Below are 14,659 nucleotides of genomic sequence, written 5' to 3'. Positions count from 1 at the left end.
AATATGTAGTGGGTGGGAGCACAGCAACAAAAAGCAAAAGAAACATTACCCACCAAGAAGTACCGCAACGTAATACAGACCTGGCAATAGAAAACACAGCAATTAAAGTATTCTTAGGAAACAAAGAGGTTTTCATCATCCCAGTATATAAGCCACTAAGAAAAATTTATATTTATAGAAAAATTAGACACTTTTTAGCGAAGACACTCCCACCGTTGCGGCGGGGGATTGGGAAGCCGGGGATGCATAGTAGAGACAGCAGACCGGCGTACACTGAAAAGATACTTAAATGAAAATACCATTCAGGTAGTAGCAGTAAAAGACCCAAAACACTATCAGCATGCCATTCCTCATATTTTAGATATAGCTGTCACAAAAAAACCTGCCATATTCCTCAAAAAAGCCATATTCCTCTTATCATATCCTACTCACAATAGCTCAAACCGTTATGCAGGACCCCCACTCCAAAAAACTTATCACTAACTGAGAAATGTTTAAGCATATACTCGCAGAAAACTACCCAACCCCCAGCTCTATTCAGGAAATAGATTCCTCAATAAAAAAATTAGTAAATGCAATTAAAGAGTCGTTTGACTTAGCAACCACTAAAATCCCAAACACCCACTCTATAGTCTTCCCAATGAGAATTAAAAGATTAATAAGAACAAGAAACGGGCACTGCAAAAAAACCTAGAGGCAAAAAGGATTGCGAATAATCTTACGAAAAGAATTAAAAACGAAGTCTTCGACTTCGACAGAAATGAAAGATGGAGCATCTTTTTAGAAGACCTTAACGATGGGGATCAAGACAAATCAAAATTCTAGAAGTACTTCAAAATACTGAGAGGGAAAAAAAAGAGAATTCCCGCCCATAGAAAACCAAGACGGTCTTCTGGGATAAGGCGGAAAGTTTTAACAGATCATTAAGAAAACAATTTGACCTTAACGATAGATATACCAGATAATCCCAACCTATGTGAAGAAATAGAGCTATCAAACATACAAATGGAAAACCTAATCGCATTGCCAAACTATAAAAGTATAAGCCTACAAGAAATAAGGGACCTAATTAAAGACCAGTGGAGCTTTCCTATACGATGATGGGCCTTCGGGCCATGATGAAATAAACAACAAAATGCTGAAAACACTACCTGACAACACACTATTGGACATTAAAATCATTTATAACAAATGCATCGGCCTGTGCTATTTTTCAGTAGAATGGAAAAAAGCACTAGTGGTAGTAACACCTAAAAGGGTAAAAACATAAAAAAACCGAAGTTATAGACCCATTAGTCTGCCATCACTGGAAAAAAAATGTTTGAAAAGGCGGTATAAAGCAGATTATGGGAGGAGCTAGATAACTGCAAATAATCCCGGAAGAGCAGTGCGGATTTACAAGAGGATTATCAACTGAGTTGCAGCTTGCACGGATACAACAGAGCCTGCTGGATTCTTTCCATGAGAAGGGTTCTACCACAATGATCACGCCGAGAAGGCCTTCGATAGAGTGTAACATGACGGTCTAATCTACAAGTTGCAGAATTCTGGGGTGTCTAAAAGTTTCCTAAAAGACAGGGAATTTACTGTAAAAATAAATGGGACTATCACCACCTTTAACAGGATGAGAGCGGGAGTCCCTCAAGGCTCCCCGCTCGCACCAATGTTATTCAACATAATACGAAGCAGACATACTACCAAGTCACGTTATTCGCAGAAAACACTTGTGTTTTTGCTAGCTGCAAAAAATTAAATCAGATATCAGCGTATGTAGAGTCATCTAGAGAACATTATAGAGTGGGCAAAAAACAAAATCAAAATAAATAGTAATAAAACAGAGGCCATACTAATAACAAAAAAGCATGACCGCAACATCCCGAATATGACGGTTTCAGGCACGCTTGTCCCCTGGAAGAATGAGGTAAAGTACCTAGGAGTATATTTTGACAAAAAGAACAACTTTAAAACGCACATCCAAAAACAAATAAATTCCTGCAATGGAACCATTCATGGGCTTTACTATTTCTTTTGCAGAAGCAGTAAGCTCTCTTTGAGTACTAAATTATTACTCTATAAACAGGTATTGCGTCCGAAGCTGCTTTATGCCTAAAACATTTTTTGGAATACTACGTTAAAAATTAGAAAGTTAGAAAGCACTCAAAGTTCAAGGAAAATGCCAGAAGTGTGGACAACACCCTAATAAAAGAGTTTCTTCTGAGAACAAGGAAAACCGGCCGTGGAGAGGCGTAATGTGATAGTAGCCGCCGAATTCAATTAATACGACAACAATTCAACTTATGTAAGTTGTAACCAAAGGACTGAGACTGCTCAGTTCCTGAAGCCTAATTACTCTTTCCTATCCCGAAACAAGGTAGAAATCCTTTTATCCAACCTCAGCACCCACATGCTACAAAGAAGAGAAGAATAGAAGCCAAATGACCGTAGGACGCAGTTGCAATTGAGAAGACCGGCAAGACCAATAACAGCTAGTCCGGAAGACACCAGAGTAACAAATGAAGGAGTTACATAGGAAGGGTTACACTTTTTAATGGCTTAATAGCCATTACCTTATTTACTATCCCAAAACATGTATTAGTGGCCCGTGTCAAGGATTATGTAATTTACATCTTTTTCACTTAATAAATAATAGGCAACACACGCCAATGGATAGATCTCTGGAAGCAGTAAACAACCTGGATATTAATCACAAATCGCATCGGTAAAAGCAAAATAAGTATCTTTGTGAGGTTAGGTATTCTGACCGAGCAACCCTACCTCACCCAAACCCTCTGCCCACCCATCCCCAACCTAGTCCATCTACCCTTCTATTCCGACAGTTTCTCAGGAAGCAGAGCTATAAAAAAAAGATGCCTGCCTAAATCCCAGAGGCCGCAATAGCAGCAAGTAAAGTACAACACCCAGGATTGGGTAAGCCCAGTGTACAATGCCATTAATAGGAACCTGAGTATTGATATGTTGGGATGCACACTGTATGGGTCAACAAAATATTTGAAGCGTTAGTACTAAATATATTTAACATTCAAGGTATTCCCAATTATAGTGTCCAAACTTTAACAGCGCGTTCTTTATTTTAACAGTTTTTTTCTTCAAATTTAACAAAATCAAGTTTTACTCAGTTTTAATATATTTAAGTATTGCGTAAGCGTTTGGTTCACCGTCACAATATTAGAAAACGCATTGATATTTTATCTAAGCAAATATTGTGCCAAACAACTCATCTTCAAATTGGTATCAAAATACCATTTTTTTTTAAAATTTTAATACATAAGAAATTATAAGGTTTAATCTGTATCGTAGGTGTTCTAAAGGAGAACGATTTTTTTATTTAAATATAAAAGAAATTTAAAAAAATAAGGAAAAAAAATTATTAATTAAATTTATAATTAAACCAGATAAAGTATAGTTCCACTCAACTTCACAATGTTACTCCCAAAATATTGAATGCCATGATCTGTGTTTCCATAACTTACAACACGATCTCTTCAAGATCCACGGACAGCAACTCAGTTTTCAGACTTAAATATAAAACTCCTTTCTTTACACATTAATAAACTGCAAAGCTATGACTCGCAAAAATTATCCACATATAGTATTATTAAGAGGTGATACTTATATAAATTTGGGATTTGGTTTTCACACTAAACCAAAACAAACTAAGTTGAGAGAATACCTGTTAGACTTATAAATTATTAGGTTCAAGCGGATATGTGTTTATATCTATGAAACAAAAGCAATAAAATCCTTATATAATAATTTAGTATTTTGATATCAATTAATATAAATAATAATTTAGTATTCTGGTACAACCCTGTTATATGTAGCCCTCCCTATTTTCCTAAATCTATGTAACGATTTTTAATGCATAAAAACATTGTTTTTTGCTTAAGGTTTACTTAGAGATCTGTAACCATTATTTTTGTTTAACCATTATAGATTAATATTTACAGGTTTATCAATTTCATAAACAAATACTATATCTTATAAATTTTTTACATACACTTAATCAAGATTAATCAAATTTTATTCTTTGTTGATATGATTTAAGACCTGAACCAAATCAAAAGAAATTTTTACTTAACAACTACAGTGAGAGTGCAATATTATTAAACAATAAAAATTAATTAATTCAAAAGGTTGAATATGATATAAAATCGGAAACTGAATTTAAATAAATAATTTCATAAAGTCTATTATATTCGTTTATTTAAAAAAATGTAATACCCATAAACCATCCAATTATTTAATTGTATTATGTTTAGGCAACTAATGTTTAGTGAACTTTTTTCATGTCAAAACCGTCTACAGTAGAAACAAAAATAAAAACTTACCAACAGAGGGAACATTTATACATAACGCCTGTGACATTCTTAAATAGGTTCGTCCCAGTTCATAACAGCATATTTGAAGCACATCACTAATATCGATAAGTAAATCTAAATATTTTTATTAAGGAATAACTATAACCAGATATTCATAATATATTTTATTTAAGAAACATACAAATTTAACTTAAACGCCGCTTAACATATTCATATGATGAATTTGTGAGACTCCAAGAAAAGAGCGCCCTACTACCATTAGACAATACTCCTCTATAGAAATTTCTTATCCCTTTACCATTTTTTACATATATTTCCTTTGAAACTGTCCAAACACTTAGGAATTCGCCGCCCAATTGCTTGTGAAGATTTACTTTTATGACCTTAATTGGATAAAAGAGAAGAGTCATGGAGCTTCCAAGCAATGATCCATACAAGAAATGTTGTACATGGCGATTAAAGCCAAGTTCGCTTAGTTCACTACGTTTTAAAATCTCATCCTTACTTATGAAAAAACATGAATTTGACGTGATATTTCTAAACAAAATTACGTTGTAGCCTCTATAAAACTCTCGCCAGTTATAGTCTTTGGCTATTACCTTAGCAATGTGAAACATGTTCTTAAACTTATGGTTGTATTTAGAAGATACCAACAGTATCTGAATCCTTTCTAATGGCATAAAAATTGATTCAAAAGCACCAGCTAAAATAGAAGCCGCAGTTTTTTCCACATACTCATTCAGGTTGTATTTTTGAAGTGGAATGGTGCAGGCTCTATATAGTCCAAACATTGACGACAGAGATATGCATTTTAGAACCAAAGGTGGCAGGACTCCACGATATAAAACCCTTATGCCTTCCTCTTTGATTGTTTTAAAGGACCTTTTGGCGTTGTCGTTATCTATGATTTGCCTGTAGATCAGCTTCGTGAGTGGATAAGTAATGCCAAGGCTTAGGATAGCGGAACAAAGACCCGAAAAGAACTCGACACTGGCCGAAGCATTGTTTCTTAATTGTTGATCATCTTGGGACATTTACAAAGATTTTGAGAACTTCTTAAACTATCCATAAATGTTTTTACTTTATTTGTTTGACTGATGAGATGAGAAGGTTGACAGGAGAATATTGTAAATATTAAACAGTGTTCAGTAATTTTCTTTAAGGAAAGCAGCTGGATTAATGAAAATACTGATCACCTTGATTTTCTAACTTATTTTTCCAATATTACATTTATTTTCAAAACTTGATTTATTTATAAATTAAGTGTAATACTTGGGTAGACAAGTTTCCATCCTGAAGTAAAAAAAAACTTTTATATGAAAACTTATATTCTACTCTTATTTATATTTAAAAAGAAAAGGATACGTGCAGTTCCTTCAGTTCTGCAACTCAAATAAATGCACGCAGCATGAATATGAGTATTTCTTCTTCCTCTCGTCAGATTCCTAGAGAGAGCCATTTTGAAAAAATTACAAGCTGTGTCAATGCAATGTTGATTCAGTTTCAACTGTACTCCAAGTTGCGTAATGCCATTTCGTGCTTTGTTTAGTGTAACCTCTCTAGACTCTACACCATGGCTTCTGACATGGAATGCTGAAAAAGAAAATTAAAATTTGAATAGTAAAGTTTGTAAAATGACAAGAATAATCATAGGGTGACCAACTGTATAAATAAAATTAACCAATCTGATAAAGAGTTGCCATGACTTAAAACAAATTAAGATTTTTCCTAAATTTTAATCATGATTTAAATCAATTGTCTGTTTTTTTTTGTTTATTTAAATTTATGAGTGAATAGAGAACAGAGTTCAATCAGGTGAGCCTTTTGTCTGTTTCTATAGGAAATTGGTTAAATATCATCAGGTTACAACTGTTACAAGCAAAACACATTAAGTCATTTTTCTCTAATGTTTCATCTCTTCTGTTTCCTTTTGATTTATATTATATAAATGCAAATTAAACATTTGAATTTGAATTTTAATCTCAACATTTTATGAACTTTCTTAATTGAGGTTTTTTTTTTAATATTTTATTTTGCAAATACATAATTCTATGTCAATAATACTAAGCTCTAATATTAAAACAGAAAATCTATGATATAAAAGTTATATTTTACTTTGTTTGTTCTTTAGATACTGTAAAACCTTTGGTTTGAGTTTTTTTAATATTTTTTCTATGGTAATATAAATTAAATACCTACCTTAATTAGATGTGTATATTGTGATTTGGGTTTTTCATACAATAATAATAATAAATACTATAATGTATAATAATACTATAGATCTTAGGCTGTCGCTAAGGTGAAAGCCTAGTATAAAGCATAAATCTTGATTGAACACTACTTAATTGATTTATTAATTTATTTAATTATTAACAAATAGTGTATTATTAACAAATCATCCACTAGTAGAGAAGTTCATGTTTTGTAAAAAAAATATGCATATGTACCATATGAAAGTTGAAAATTAGGTTTCAGTCAGAAGTTATAACAGTCTTAAATACAGAGTGATTATACATGGACAATCTCTGAACTGGAGATACTACACACCAAAATATAGCGATTGAGCTTATTCTTATACAAATATTGCAGGTTTATGAGATACAGGGTATTTAAAGTTGGAATTTTAATTTGGTTTACAAAGATACAATTAATTCCATCGAAGAATTACAGTAGAAAATTCAAGAAGCTGCTAATATTATCAAAAATAATCAACAAATGTTATTTAATATTCAAAGATCTTTAAGGAGACGCCATACAAAGTGTATTGAAGTGGAAGGCAGGCATTTTCAGCATTTACTTTGAAGTTTTCTTTTAATATTGTTACTGACTGTTATTTGTTGTCTTTACTGTTGTTACCCAGCATAGTAATAATTTAAATGAATAAATTCCTATTAAGCCAATGTAATAGGGGTGGCTTAAGATTTTTTACCCTGAATGTTTAAAATTCAAATAACTTAAAAACTGGTAGAGTTATATGGAATAAACAAGAGTACCTTTTTTATTTAAAATTGAACTGCCTTTTAGATTTTTTATACATTTTAGCCATAACAAGATTGAAATTAAGGTCTATAGGATGCAAGCTGATTAAATTTTATTGTTCTTTCTGAAAGATTCCCAAGCAGATAAACATGAAATAAGCATGATAAACATCTAGTAACTCGAGCTAGAATTCTCACAATAGAAAAATAAGTAAAAAAAGTTGCAATGATGTGTGAGTTGAACATGAAAAATCGTAGGTTTTCCAGGTCTTATGGAATTTCAGTGTGGTTGTTGTGTTTACCGGCAGGTGGCACTTCATAAGGGGAGGCTTATAAGAGCCCTGTAACTTTAGGTCAATATTAATCTAGTTATATACCAATCTACTAATCTATATTATATACCAAAGTTCTTGAAAAATTCGCCAAGGATAGTATGGTCTCCTTCTTGTAGAGGTACAGAATCTTAAATTAAAATCATGCATGCCATTTTTGGGTTCCTAGAGATTGTTTATCTGTCCCTAAATGATAAGAAGGCAGCGCCGGCGGCAGAATTCTGCGATCTATCCAAGGCCTTTGATTATGTAGATCGTGGAATATTGCTGAATAAGCTTAGTAAGTATGATTTCCTAGGGGTCCATTTGAAATGGTTGGGAAAACTGGGGATTCATTGAGGAATCTTACTTATAAGATCATACTTAGAGGGAAATAGGGAGGAACTCAATCCTAAATGTGTTGTGCCATAAGGCTTGGGACTGGGGCCTATTTTATTTTTGTTCAATGGGGATGATATGAGCTCCCTACAACTTTTGAGTCTGATTGTCCATTTGATTGGACACCTTCCTTTGGCACTGCAAAGATCTATACTACTGCAGATCAGTTATTGTTGAGGATCTTTGTTTGGTGAAGATTTGGGAGTGGTGTGCTTCTAACCGTCTGGTATTTAATATAGACAAGGCTCTTGTTTGATGACTTCAGCCCTTTAGATATTAAAGAAAACTATCAATTTCTAGGTCTTGTTATTGACCCTCCTCAAAATGTTTTGCATTTAAAGTACCACAGCAGGAACTGGAAAAGGTGGATGCGCGCTCAGTGTATTTTGGACTGATTAAGTTGCATCTCAGATATAGACTGCCCTTTTGGAGATTGTGTACAAAAGGAATGTTGAACATTGTCTTTTAGAAAAATGCTGTGAGATATCTTTGTTCTGTTGGTATAAGGAGTTCCTGCAGACCACTCTTTATTTCGGAGCAAATTTTAACTATTCTCTGACTATTTATATTGGAGACAGCAGCACTCATCCATATATCTGACAAACTGGTATCAAATACTGGACATGTTACTTGTCAATTCCATGATTTTCTTCTCTTTCTCTCTTTTCTTGAATTCCATTATCTCTCACTAAAAACTCACTCATCTAAATAGATATTGAACATGTATAGCATTACAACATAAAGGCTTATATCAACTTAAAGCTATTTTATAGTCAGAGAAATTTTCTTGGTAAAGTCCTTAAAAAAATGTTGTGTAACAGCCTTTTGTTATATCATTTTACTTTATTATGATGCTGTGCCAGACACAGTCAAACATAACACAACCTCAAACATAATAAAAAGGATTTTACATTTTTCAAAAAGCAGACAAAATAAATGTGGAAGAATCAAATGCAATTTAAACTTACTCTTAGATAATACATATTAGATACATACAGAACCAGTAAAATATCAACCACCACCACAGTAACTTGTACAATGTTATTTTGATCATGTTCTTAAAAACAAACAGGCTCAAGACAACTCCTGATACTTTCTGAGACCATGTCCAATTTGAGTATTAATTCCTTATTAAGCAGAAGGCAGTTCTTTAATACCATGGACTTCTAATATTCTTTAAATTATTAGAACTCCATGGCAAATGATATTGTTAGTTTTTCTTGACATGTTTTCCCTTACACAATATGAGGTCAGGTGCTTCTCTTTTGCAGAATAACCTATTTATTAAAGAGGCCTAGTATTCAGTTAGGGCAACTATTTTGGGATAGTACTTTAGTCCCACTCTTTAGATTAAGCTCAGCCAAGTATGTATTTTATTAGTATGATAGTTATTACTTAAGATCACACAGATCAGATTGATGTCTGTTGCAGATAATTTTCAGTGTTTTTAAAAGCAAGTATTAAAATATGAAAAATATGTAAACAGGAAAAAATTAATATCCATCATGCATTTGCCATAAAAAGTCTGCCCAAAAACATCTACCCTGTTCTCCTTGTATTAATATGAATAACTTTAAAAAATTTACTATATAAATAGGTAATTGAATCTATTAAAAAAGAGACAATAGGGGAATGCTAAGCCATATGATAGAATTACTGACAACAGCCTTTAGACTTCTAATAAATATATTTTTAGCCACCTTATTTGCCACATAGTTAATATGGCAGGCCCAAGATAAAGTTTATTTAAGTACCACTACCAGAAACTTAATTTTTGTATTTGTATTATTTAATGCAAGTTCTCTCAAGCTAAATGTCATTTATATTGCTTTTTCTATATTTAAACAAAGTCTGTTTGTGTAGAACCATTCCTCTAAACTGCAAGTTTTCCACCTTTGCAAGAGCTTCATTTTGCTGGAAGTTTGCATTGAATTGAGAAGGAGCAAGGCTTCATCCAAAACCTTCTAAAGATTGTTTAAAAAATTCAGAGAGTATGAAACTAAAGATAGAGCCCTAAGCCCATTTGCACAAAATAAAATATATTATGTATGGTTCAGGTAAGAAGCATGCTTCAGCTTCCCCATTTATAATAAATGCAATAAAAGTAATTATAAGGTACAAAAAAGACATTATTGTTACTATTATAAAACACCCTCTTCCCAATAGGTAGGATTGAAATTACTAATCAACCCGGCACAACAAAACCTATTGAATAATTTTTGACTAATTTTGGAGAGGTTGCATAACACTCATTTTCCTAAAACAATCAGGAAGTTGGTCAACCTTACCTTATGTTTTAAATAGTCCTATATACAACATTTACTTACAAGCTCCAAATTTAGCAGAGCCCCCTTTGGAATCAGAGGCAACAAACTGTCCAATAGCACTACTTGTACCATGTGCCCCTTCTTCATACTGTACCTCGGCAACGATTACGTTTTCCTCGAGCACAGACCCACAATTGGTGCACACTGCGTCGCCCCTCGCGGGATCTACTTCGATATCCGAACTACCGCAATTTTTACATTTTCTACCTGACGACATTTTCTGTTTGTTCGCGAAAACGACAGCGTTTTCAAGTAAAACCGGCGATGACCGTCACAGTACTATAAAGGGGTTATCGATCGTTACCAAACTAGATAAGTTTGGCAGCGCTTTGGGTTAATATATTAAATATTTCGTGCAATATTGTTGCAAATTTTAAATTAAAAACACAATGTTTTCAACTTTATCAAATTACATAACCTCTCTCAAACTGACATACGTTAGGTTAGTGACACTTTGTGGCTAGTAAACAGGCAGACGTGGGGCATAAGTTTAGTTTGAAAATACTCCCGAGAATTCGTATTCGCATAAATGAAAAATGATTTTGTTTTTGCTTAAATTCCAATCTTGCGGTTTCAGGCAGTAAACGACAATTTTTAATTAAGCGTTACATTTGTTTTTTAAATTTGTAAATCTGTGTTAGAAGAATGAGGAACTATCATTTGATAAAAAAAAATTGAAAAAAAAAACGTTTTTTTTTTTATAATGTCACCCTCTAGTTAAGTCTTAACCACTGGAATCTTAGTGTAGACTTTTAATGTATTCTATTTTTTTCTGTTTGAACATTTTAATCAGCAGAAAAAATCTTACTAGTTTGCTATTTTACTCAATCCGATCCTCTATCTTAAATATTAACAAAGATACCAATATGCCTACTTAATCGAAGATACCCTGTATAGCCCTATCATATGGATAATGGACGGCTATTGAGCGTTCTAGATAGCAATGTGACAATTAATATCTAGTAATATGACTTGATTCTAAGTACCTAACCGCAAGTCGGATGCAGGTCTTGGTCTGCATTTCTAAAGGCTAATTCTAATTCTAATTTGCTAACCACTTTAAAGATGCTGCAAATTTTATCTCTGAAAATGTTAACCCTTAACATATGTATAACGGTGTAATTGAAAATGATAAATGGTAAAAGAAATGAGTATACTTTCCATTGAGTGACAACACAACGGTCGTGTTTAAATCTTATTGGAACAATGAATATGCGAGCAAATTGCTCATCTGTTTAAGACCTGAGCTGTATGTTAATTTAACATATTTATAGCCGTGAACTACGGTATATTGAATCATACCTTTGGAATAGCCATCCACAACGTTTGTTGCACCTTCAGGAGTCCGTCCCACTTGGTCCTTTACTGTTTAATAATATCCTTATTAATAGTAATGTGGATATTGTAGTAGGCTCTTACATGTAGATCAGTATTACTCAAACTTTTTTCGTGACGGAACCCTTTTAAAAAACTATTTTTTTAACGGAACCCTAAACTCTAAACTAAAAGCAAAAGCAGTTATATGTGAATTGTTTATTAATAATCATACAAAAAAAAGATAGATACAGTAAGTATTGAGTTAGTAAGCAAATTATAACACTAAGTTCATTTAATGCGAGGCATGTAATTGTCTTTTATTCCTCATCAACTGGGTCATGTCAGGCTTGATAGAAGAATGTTGAATTCTCCTGTCTGGTTCGGCATCCAGTCTATTGCGGTATTTTGTTTTTGTAGCTGTATATGCAGCAAATCCCGTTTCACACAAATACGTTGTTGGGAACGGTAGAAGAACATTCAAAGCTTCTCTGGCAAGTTGTGGATATTCATCACGAACCCTGCACCAAAAATCATTTAGTGAAATTGTTTTGAACCATGCTTGTATCCGATGTCATTTCTAGAAATGATTCATACATCTGAATTGACATATTTTCAGGCTTCTGCAATTTAGATGAAAAAGGGTTTTAAATCCATGAGTTTATTTTCAGTTTTGTATTCTGTTTTTCAGGAAAGTAAGATTCAAAAGTCCCTTGCAGATCATTGAGACATTGCACCAATTCAACAAATATTTCATTTTAAAATATTTCTGTATCACTAAGACTATGGTGACTAAGGAACTCACTTACCAATGAAAAGCTTTCGATTTCTCTATTACCAAAACAAGTAATCCAAAAATCTAATTTTCTTTTAAAGGCAGTTATTTTGTTGTTAGCATTGAAAACTGTTGTCTGTTTTTCTTGTAGTGACAAGTTTAATTCGTTAAGTTTTCCAAACATGTCTGCTAAAAATCCTAGTCTAAATAAACAGCTTTTATCGGACAAACGGTCTTTTAAATTAAAAGGAACATCTGTAAGAAAAGCTTCTAATTCTGTTCTTAGTTCAAAAAGCCTTGTCAAAGTTTTAACCCGAGACAACCATCTCACTTCAGTATGGAGCAATAGCAATAGTGTTTTATGAGCGCTACCATAATCTTCACATAATATTGAGAACAATCAGGATTGTAGTGGACGTGACTTGACAAAGTTAATTATTTTTACTGACTCATCAAGAACCAATTTTAGATTTGGTAGCATTTTCTTAACCGCGAGTGATTGTCGTCTATGCAGGATGCAGTGGCTGGAACTAAAATTTGGCGCTTTCATTTTTATTCGTGATATTGCTCCTGCTGTTCTACCTGTCATTGCTTTGGCTCCATCGGTACAAATATCAATGCAATCATTCCAATCGAGTTGGTTTTCTTCAAAAAATATGTTAATCGTGTTAAAAATTTCTTCTCCGGTTGTGTTAGTAGGCAGCGATGAGCACATAAGCAAGTCTTCTTCGAGTCAATGTTTATATGGATAACGAACAATTACTAGCAAGATGTCCAGCAACATCAGTCGACTCATCCATTGCACGAATTTGTTATTTTGAAGCCGTGAAACCGGTTCTTGTTTTATGTTTGCTGCGATATCCCCAATTCGGCGCGTAACTGTATCGTTCGAAAACGACACTGTAGAAAGATGCTTTACTGATTTTTCATCGAGCATACATTTTGTTATGTCTATTTTGTGATTCGCATTCGCCATAGTTTTTTGGCTTCTTAATAATTGTTCTTTTTTACGTAGAAAAAATTATTTCCTTTTATTTTTGAAGGATGTACAGTTTCTAAATGTCGGCGCATCTTAGCAGGTACCATCGAACTATTAGGAAGGAGTTTGCTGCACAACATACAAAGAGGTGAGAGTTCGTATATGTACCCAGTATACACCTATAAGTAGGCGTTTCGTTTTGGTTGTTATTTTTGACTTAGGTAACTTTATTCTTATAGGGTCCACTTTAATACATTGCTGGCGGAGCCCTACGGGAGGTTTCGCGGAGCATCGGGGCTCCGCGATTCCAAATTCCCATTCCTTGCGATTCCGGGCTCTTCGATCCCGAAGATGCTAACATCGCTAGCGAAACACGCGTCAAGAGTAAAAATAAAAAAATTTGGGTCATGGTAAAACTGTCTCGTAATTTAAATCAAATCTTATACATTATTTAATGATTTTTATAATGAAACTTTTTGAAATCAAATATATTGTTAATATATTTAAGAAATATACAAAAAATAAATAACTCTAGACAATCAATAATAAGAAGTTGCTGAGCAAAATACGCACAAATTAAGTTACTGTTTGCAATTCAATTCGGATTTAGCTTTCTCAATTTGAGATGCGCAAATGTCTATTTGTTTCTTTCTAATGTCAGCTACATTTTCGTTCTCTTTCTCTGTAGTGCAGACTACACACAATGCCTTATTGCTTTCTTCCAACATCTGCGATGTTTCATGTCTAATTAAATGCTTACACAAACTCCTAAAAAATATCACATATTAACATTTCATCGAAACCAAAAGAGTTACATTCTAAGGTATTATAGATTTAGTTGAATACAAACGAAATGTTTAGTCTCGGTATAAATACCAAAGTATTGTAATGATATTAGCAACTCCGAGAATATGAACCGTTCTTCGTGGATCTATCCACCATCACGGTAACGTGTAATCAGAATATTGGAGCGAATTTTAAAATTGACATAAATAGTAGTAAATAAATACATATAGTGTAAAATATATTTCTAATAGTCTTAAGTGATCGTGTTTAGTGTGTACGTGTAAAATAAATTAGGACAATTAAAAAAGGACTATTTTTTTTTGTATCGAGTAATTTAATCTACACCATAACGAACGGTAAAAAACGCTATAGTATATTTTCGGTACAAAGATATGCTTTGGAACCAAAACTTGAAATATTTCATTTTTATTTCAACTATATGACTAAGCT

General features: G+C 33.1%; 1 protein-coding gene across 1 annotated transcript in view; it reads right to left on the bottom strand.

The window, feature by feature from the left end:
* LOC126735469 (transcription factor IIIB 90 kDa subunit) overlaps nucleotides 1-10,771 on the bottom strand; it is a 105,412-nt gene extending 94,641 nt beyond the window's left edge. The window contains exons 1-3 of the mRNA XM_050439461.1: nucleotides 10,356-10,771; nucleotides 5,706-5,933; nucleotides 4,350-4,454 (exon numbers count right to left, since the gene is read on the bottom strand). Of these exons, the coding sequence (XP_050295418.1) occupies nucleotides 4,350-4,454; nucleotides 5,706-5,933; nucleotides 10,356-10,572 (550 nt within the window). The 5' untranslated portion in view covers nucleotides 10,573-10,771. The remainder of the gene's footprint in view (nucleotides 1-4,349; nucleotides 4,455-5,705; nucleotides 5,934-10,355) is intronic.
* Between the last annotated feature and the right edge of the window lie 3,888 nt (nucleotides 10,772-14,659).

The sequence above is a fragment of the Anthonomus grandis genome, chromosome 4 (genome assembly GCF_022605725.1).
Source record: "Anthonomus grandis grandis chromosome 4, icAntGran1.3, whole genome shotgun sequence".
In the NCBI taxonomy this organism is placed as follows: Eukaryota; Metazoa; Arthropoda; class Insecta; order Coleoptera; family Curculionidae; genus Anthonomus; species Anthonomus grandis.
This window is presented reverse-complemented; position numbering and strand designations above follow the sequence as displayed.